The following is an 8,680-nucleotide window of genomic DNA, read 5'->3' as shown; positions in this document are numbered from 1 at the left end:
CTCCCATTGGTTCCGCGCCGTCCCCCCGCAACCAATCACCAGTGTCCAGTAATGACAGCGTCGAGGCTTGGCGCAGCGCTGACGCGTCCATCAACTCGCAGAAGCTTGTGATTCGTACCCGTCCCAGGTGGGCGGTGCCGGGGCGCTTTTCTGGGGTGCCTGTGAGTGCTAAGATTTTGAACTAGGGAAATGGGCCTGCTTAGAAAATAAAACTGAGCAAGGACAGAGAATTCTACCAGTTTTTCAAAAGTTATCGCAGGGTTGTATCCATAATGATTGACTCTGGAAGTGAAACCTGAAATGAAGCGGACTTTTTCATGCAAATCAAAATAAAGAACACTTTCCTTTAACACTTCAGGAACTCTTTTTCTACAGCGTCCCTAACTAAAACACTTGTATAGATTGGGAGAAAAGGAAGCAAATATAATTTATTTACAGGGCTTTTCTACATTTTTAGGATGGTGTAAAACTAAAGAAAACACTGAGTGAATTTTATATACATAAACACACAAACAAATTTTAAAAACGTCTTCCTGAGACCTGTACAGTCTCAGAGTGGTTGAAAATATGCCGAATGTGCTAAGAGTACAGCCCTGGCACATAGTGAGCATAACTCTAAAATAAGCCCTCATAACGATTTTCTATCCCTATGCTCATCTTCAATTACTCACAATATCTCCGGGGAGTGATTTTCACTCTCTGAATACCATGCATACATCATCATCTTGCTTTGGGATTTTGTTAAAAGCTCATTTGAAAGGCAACCCTGAAGGTAAGTAAGCACGGCATTGATTCTCTCCAATAAATTATTTTTGAACTTTCGGAACTTTTTAGTACTTTAACAGAATGAACAACTATTGTGTGTTTTAGAATTAAAGGAATCTAGACAACAGGTGAAATTAACATTATATTAGCAAGCAATGTATTGGAAATTGTAGCTTTCTCTAAACCTGGGAGTCTAAGATTACAGCCAAAACCTTTTAGAAAAATCAACAAGCCCCAGGGTATATTCCTTTGTCCTTTGTCATCACATCCTCTCAATAAACAATGGTTCTTCGATGCGTATTATTTCCTTTTCACTTAAAGTGGCTTCCACAAAGGCCTGAATTACTTAATTTGAACTCATATCCCAGATTCCTGCAGAAATTAGAACTGCATAATCTGCTCATCTTTTCTCCTAGTCTGCAAGCCAAGTAAATTGCTAGAAAGAACTACAAATATGCCTTTGCACACAAGGGCAGTCTACATATTACTACAGGTGTTTGTCTTTCTAATACCAATCATGATAGGGAAAGATGCACGTTAGAGTAGAAAATTAGGGAAAAAGCAGTGATGCCTAGTAAAAATTCTTAATTTAAATGTCTGCTTTGAGGAGGTTCTTCTCCTTTACGGTTAAATAAAACACAGAGTTATGTGTTGTGAATCTGAAAATTTCAAAGGCCTAGAGCATTAAGAAAAGTTATATGTATGAGTAAAATTTCTGCCTAAGTTTATACAAAAGAATATCTTTAAGTCATGTTAAATAAGTGTGCTAGCTTTGCTCAGGCAGAAATGCATTTTGATAAAAGATAATGATTGCAAATGGCATTACATTACATTCATTAAAAACTAGAGATGACAATCTTAATATGCCTTATGAAAACATTTTTATTCTTGAGGACCTAGTAATCTCATTATAATATATGATGTACTAAGTCTTACTATGCAAAAAGCCTTAAGTCATAGTCTCTGTCTTCAAGAAGTTAACATTTTAGTTGTGGGGGCTGAGTATATAGAAACAGGAAAATGTTATAAATTGGTATTAAATGTAGAGGATTTTTATGAAGAAACAAAACTTGTATCTACTATTAATGAATAGAGCATTTTTTAAGCTGGAAAATCATATTTTCCAAATTAATAATAATGTAAATAGTCTAAACTCAGTGTAAATCAATACACATATAATTTTGATTCTTTATGTCAATGAAAACATTAGCATAAAAAGCTGAAACATCTAATTCATGTAATTACTTAGTGTAAACAGCCTAACGGGAATGAAGAACCTATAAATGTAACACAAAGCCAGACAATTAAATTTATTGATAAAATGTATCAGAAGACATTATGCTCTTCAGAGAAGTCTGGCTAAATTTGCTCCAATCCACTGTCCAGTTCTGTCCCAGGAGAAGCAAAAGACCTTTAAATCTGGTCATCTCGGGTCGAAATACATACCTTTAACTTCTTAAAAATCATTACAAAGAATTCACGTATAAGGTCTTTGAAGTTAAATCTCTGCACCTGTTTTATCAAAGTGTTCTCCCCTTGAGCTTGCTGAGTTGTCTTGGCCCTCCTGGAAAAGATCTGGCTCAGAAAAATTAAATAGAAGGTTTTAGCAGCGTGAATCTAGTATTAGACTACGAGGAAAGGAGGGCGAGATATAAATAAAACTATCGCCAGTTAATTCTTACAGCGCTTTACTCTAGTTTCCAAGTACTATTTTAAACATTTTACATAAAACAGACAATTTAAAAACTGGCCTCTCATGTTACGAGTTATTGTTCTGTTTTTTCCTAAACTATAGTTCTTATAGGCATTTGTACTGTCTTCTAAGCATAATCTCCAATTTTCAAGTCCTACAACTGACGATGCGGAAGAATCAGGCGCAGGCTCTGATTACAAGTGTAAATAAATCAGAAAGCTGGAAGTAGGAAGAACAGGTACTGGTGGAAGGGATCTGTGCTGGGGGCGGTGCGACCGAGAGGGGCGGTGCGACCGAGAGGGGCGGTGCAGGAGGTCGGAACCAGCGTGAGCGAGGTAGGTGTTGCGAAGGGGACTAGTACGGCGCAGGACAAGAGGCTTTTTCAGCCCAGCTGGTTCCGGCTGGGGAAAATGGCGATGGCTGGGGCGGCGTATCGGGAGCAGCTGGTAGGCTGGTGCACCCAGCAGTTGAGGAAAACTTTCGGCCTGGATGTCAGCGAGGAGATCCTGCAGTGAGAACGGTTCGGGTCCGAGGGAGGAGGGAGCACTGGGATGTGCACTAGCTGAGCGAAACGGAAAACAGGGAGGAATAAAAAGTCGATGAGAACTAAGAAATGTGATAAAAGATCTGCTGTAGGTCTCTAGGAGCCGATTTTGACCTACGGCTTTATAGTTTAGTTTCTGGAATAGAGCGTCAGGCTCCACAATCGGCCAGTGGGGCCTTTTTTCCCTAGGAAAACGCCAAATCCCTTATATTTAGAACGTATAAGACTGTCTCGGGAGCCAGTTTCCTTGTAGATTCTGGAGAGAAGGGGCAAGCCAAATTATCTTTCCAGAAATTCCTTACTCTGAACATTTTAGTTTGCCCAATGTGGGTTGTGTCAAGTAGTACCTGGAATTTAACTGGGGACAACGTAGTACAGTGCAAATAGTGCCTGACTCAGGAGCCCTAGGTTCTATTTTCTGTTGTCTTTTACCAGTTTTGGAATCTTGGGCAACTTAATTTCCCTCTCTATACCGTAAGTTTTTTTAACTATAAACTGAATAATTAGTAGAGGTTATCTTTAATACTTTATGATTCATATGAAGTGGAGATAGTGACATGATTTAAAACTGCTTTCGGTTGATTTCTTTAACAAATATTGCGTTACTACTTGCCAGGTGCTGGCAAACAAAGACAGTTGCAATTGGGTTCTGTTTGGTTGATAAGTCCCGGCTGAGGTGGGGAAGTGCAGGGTGTTGTGGGAGCACAGAATAAAGGACTCATTGGGATTTGAGAAACTCGAAGGTTTACTGCAAGGGATGACTTTCACCTTAGAACTGAAGGATGGGTAGTTGGAAGTGCAGTTTTCAGGAAGAGGGAGAAACTTCCACAAAAATTAGTCTTGGTCGAGGAACCTGAATGTGTTTCCTGATTTGATTCCTTGTTCGTTGATGCTGAAATCTGAATTGCAATTCTAGGGCTTTTGTAGGAAGTAAGGTGAGTTTGGGAGAAAATAGACTTCTTGGCAAGGAGATTGTTAATAGAGGCTGTATTAAGTGATTTTTTTTTTTTGAACACCGGATTTTTTTTTTTTTTTTGAACACCGGGTATCAAAAATACCCCAGCTAAACAGTATGGTTTGGCTTTACCCTTGTTGGAAGGCAAGGTCGGGTTAAGTAGTTTTTCAAGCAGTTTTTAAAGCAGTGGAATGCTGTCAAATGAAAAAGGAATTTTTGCAATCTACTAAACAGAAAAAAAGGCTTTCAATTTTAAAAAATTGAGGGTATTTTTGATAAATCAACAATGGAGTATGGACGGGTGAAGTCTTCTCAGTCTCAGAATCCAACTGTGTTTTGTCTGCTTACACAGTATCAGGAAAATTCTCATTCTTATAGATTGTGATTTAACAGCTAATTTTGCAGCCTTAGATTTTCCTTAGCTAAACTTATCCATACTCTTGAAAGAGGAGTGATCAGAAATTTCTGTTTTAAAGTTGAAGCTAAACACCTGATTCTATTTTTTTAAGTTCATAAACATGTTAGATAAGAATTGCTCAAAACTTAAAATAAGGACCAAAGCTACCTATAATAAAATGCTATTTGAACCACTTATTAAGATTTTACTAGTTATTACACAACAGGCTATGATGCCATGATGAAAGCATTTGCTGTGTAAATTTTCTATGCCTTGCCTGGTATTTGAGAATTACTCAGGTGTATTATAGTAGTTTGGTAACTTAAACAATTTGACGTGAGTGGCCTGAATTTTTAAAAAGACAGTACAGAGCTCTTACCTTCCTAATCAATGACACGTTTATGATACATTAAGGTCTGTACACAGAGTTAGCAAAGTAAAGTTTGTTCCACAGTCTGCAATAGTTCATATTTTGTTTGGCTATACTTCAGTAAGATTTGGTGTGTAACAAATTTGGATATATGTTCTTTATTATATATTTTTAAATAGTTAAATGACATTGAGATGTTTCTGGAGCTCTTTAAATATTTCCCTAGTGGTTTGAATACTCCAGAGTTAAATGATCCCTGAAGTTCCTTGAGCTCTGGGAGTCCTTGATAGCAATTAATATTTTGATAGGGGCTGGTAAGTTTGACGATCAAGTAGATTAAATATAAAAGTCCTGAGAAACGATTGCCTTTTAAAAAAAATTCTATGATGAGTTAGAAGATGCTCTTAATGAGGTTCAAAGACACAGATTTTTCACCTATAGATAACTCTGCAAATCTACCACCACAGTAGGAAAAGAACGTAATACGTATGCTACCAACAAAAGGACAATTGCATGGTGTTTTAAATTTAAAGGATATAGCATTACTACTTTTTCTTATATCCCATATTAGTGTGTCTGAATTACAATTTCTTCAGACCTTATGATGCTTTCATGGCCCAGTATCTTAATTTATAAGTAATTTTTTCACTTCTTTTTTTGTCTAATCATGTGACATATTCACTGTAGAAAAATTAAAAAATCAGAAAAGGATAAAGGAGGAAACTAAAATTATCATAATACCACAACCCAGAGATAACCATCATTTCTCTTTTAGTGTTTTTTCCTATGCATATTGTAATACATTTTCAAAATGTATTCATTGTAAGGGAAAAAAGAAGATAAAAATAAACCAAAACTCTCTTTAATCATACCAGTCAGTGATCATCATTTTAGTGTATAACTTTCTAGCCTGTTATTTTTTTAACACATAAGTATATGGATATACACATTTCTTTTATAGCAATTGGGATCATATGCTATACAGTCAATTCTGTTTCACTTACCATTATATATGAGAGCATTTTCTCACATCAATAATTATTCAAAAATTTTACTTTCGGTGGTGACATTTTACAGTTTGTAAGGTCCAAAAGCTTGAGTTCATTTGCCTCTTTTCCATTAATTGATGTTTTAAATAGCTTCCAGTTTTTCACTAATTCCAACAATGATGCAGTTAACTTTTTTTTGCATAAATTTTCGTGTGTCTTATTTCATGTGGAGTCCTATAAATAGAATTATTGGATTATTTTTATGGCACTTCAAATATACTGGCCTATTAATTTCTAGGGCAGTTGTACTTTTAGGAATGCTTTATAGTATTTCCTTAAATACAGGCATACTGCAGAGATATTGTGGGTTCAGTTGCAGACCACTGTAATAAAGCAAGCATCACACTAATGCAAGTCATAATCTTTTTGCTGGTGGAAAGTCTTGCTTTCAGTTTGTAAAAAAAAAAAAAAAAAATGCAACACCTGTGAGGTGCAAATAAAGTGAAGCACAACAAAATGAGGTCTACCTATAGATCTGTTTATTCCGATGTGATGTTAATTTTGATTTATAATTTTTAAGAATAAGAAATCATCTTTAGCAAAAATGAAGAGAAATTTTAGGTTTTGTAATACAGAGATTAAGTAATTTGGATTCTTCCTAGGAAAATATAGTAACTGCAGATGTATAGTTAACAGCAAGTATTCTGCCAACTATACTTAACTAAAAATAAAAAATAAAAAGCTAAAGTATTTCTGTGTTAAGGGTAGCCCCAGAAGCCTATATTCAAAATATTGATTTGATTCTGTAAATACAAGAAGATTATATGAAGGTTAGGTTATGATCTCAGTTCAGGGTCTTTGTCCTAACCAAATTTATATGCCTAACATCTAACATAAACTTGGCTCAAAGTAAACACTAATAGATTAATTAGTGGTTTTATTACCTTGATCTCTGTTATGATTATTGAAAAACATAGTGTAAGCTAGCCTTGTTTCAACAATTTATTTCTTTGCTTCTTGAGGTATGTTTTATCAATTGAGAGTGCTGAAGAGATACGAGAATATGTTACTGACCTCCTTCAGGGAAATGAGGGCAAAAAAGGTCAATTCATAGAAGAGCTTATAAACAAATGGCAAAAGAATGATCAGGAGTTGATTTCTGATGCTCTGCAGCAGCCCTTCAGAAAAGATGGTAAGTTAATGTAATTAAGTAAAGGTTGAAATATTGGTAAATGGGCTAGTTTATAGGACCTGGTATTTTCTGTCACTTTATTTCCTCACAGCTAACTTAAGCAAAATCATATGTATACATATTTTTAGTTCATTTCTTCTCAATCTGTAATGAATATTCGAGTTCAGACTTTTCAACTTAGAAAAGATCACAAAAATACCTGTTTGAAGATACAAATGTGGTTTCAAAATAATTTGAAAAATTTATACATGGATTAAAGAAACACTTTTCAGTTATGTACATACATGGATGAAGGTAAATAATGACCAATTTTAGTATAAGTAGCATTTAGAAGTAACTAGTTAAACAGTGCAAAAGATGAAGACCAAACTAAATAATCTCAGTCATTATCATACAATCTAAAATATCAGAATTTAATTTAACTTCTTAATCCTAGCTAGTAGTCTTTATTAACTACAATCTTATAAATGATAGTTTAAATTTAATTCTGGTTTAAGAGGAAAAGATAATTTAAAAACCTGCTTGACCTTGTCTTGACTCTAAATATTATGCTTTGCTTAATATTTATTAGCTATTAGTTCACCAGTGATCCTACTGTTATCTATCTCTGTACATATATTTTTTTTCTTCTTTAAAGAAATTTTAGATGGGCAGAAATCAGGAGACCAGTTGAAGAGAAACAGGCGGAAAGGGAGAAATAGACAGGAAGTTCCTACATTTGCTGAACCTGATACAACCATGGAGGTCAAAACACCTTTTGATTTGGCCAAGGTAAATGGTTATAGAATGAAGTTCGTTCTGACTATATGGAGAAGAGGAAATGACTAATACATTTCAGAGTGAAAAGTGTATAATTTGGTCTAGAATGGCAATTTTTCAAAAAATGCGTGAATTTTATGAAGAGAAAGTGATAATTACTTATGGTGGTTGTTTTTAGCAGCCTGATTAAATAAGTTATATTTGTTTAGAGGTGAGATTGAAATACTTTATATATAAATATATGTTTCCTTCATATATATTGAGATATTGTGTATATTTTCCCATTATTTGTGTGTGTGTGTGTGTGTGTGTGTGTATGTCTGTCTGTATATGTGATGGAAAATATTTAAAGAAGTATACCAGGGCTTCAATTTCAACATGTCTTTGTGGGTTTATACAAAAAGAGTGCACATTCTAACTGTTTCTTCAGAGTGTTCATATTTCGGGCCATCCACCACCCCCACCACAACTATCCTTATCATCATTTAGCCTTTAGAGCTTTTTTTGTATTCTTTCTTGGTAATCAAAATAGCCCTGTGAGGTAAGCAGAAATATTTGTAATCAGGACAATTTGACCAGCTAAATTTCCCAACAGAAGGGAATAATTAATTATGCTAAGATGGAAGAGTAGTAATTAGAAATTCTGAGTGTGATGATCATGGAAGAATATGAGAAAGTGTTTACAAAATGTTAAGTTAAAAAAAAAGAGAGACTTAAGCCTTTTATCAGTCAGAATAAAATGAGCAAAGACCATCACAAGCAAAAGAAAAAATACAGACCAATAAACATAAAAAGATGTTTAACCTTACCAGTAATTAAGGTGACCAATTTGTCTGCCTTATTGACTGGAACTTCCCCAGTTTTAGCACTGAAAGTCCCATATTCTGGGATTCTCCTATGTCCTAGGTAAACCAGGATCGTTGATTACTAGTAATCAAATAAATACACATGAAATCTCTGAAGTACTGTCTATCAAATTGTCAAAGATTTTAAAAATAGAATACTCAGTGATGATA

General features: G+C 34.9%; 1 protein-coding gene across 5 annotated transcripts in view; it reads left to right on the top strand.

Annotated features, from left to right (window-relative positions):
- The first annotated feature begins 2,774 nt into the window (after positions 1-2,774).
- The window catches only part of TRIP4 (thyroid hormone receptor interactor 4), a 47,779-nt gene continuing 41,873 nt past the window's right edge, over positions 2,775-8,680 (top strand). For 3 of the 5 annotated variants that reach the window (XM_023532505.1, XM_023532506.1, XM_011363343.2), the window contains exons 1-3: positions 2,815-2,969; positions 6,736-6,905; positions 7,543-7,676. In XM_023532505.1, coding sequence (XP_023388273.1) covers positions 2,869-2,969; positions 6,736-6,905; positions 7,543-7,676 — 405 coding nt within the window. In that variant the 5' untranslated portion in view covers positions 2,815-2,868. Of the gene's footprint in view, positions 2,794-2,813; positions 2,970-6,735; positions 6,906-7,542; positions 7,677-8,680 lie in introns of those variants that run through there. The other 2 variants (XM_023532507.1, XM_011363342.2) reach the window with 2 other exon arrangements.

The sequence above is a fragment of the Pteropus vampyrus genome, unplaced genomic scaffold (genome assembly GCF_000151845.1).
Source record: "Pteropus vampyrus isolate Shadow unplaced genomic scaffold, Pvam_2.0 Scaffold85, whole genome shotgun sequence".
Classification (NCBI taxonomy): Eukaryota; Metazoa; Chordata; class Mammalia; order Chiroptera; family Pteropodidae; genus Pteropus; species Pteropus vampyrus.
This window is presented reverse-complemented; position numbering and strand designations above follow the sequence as displayed.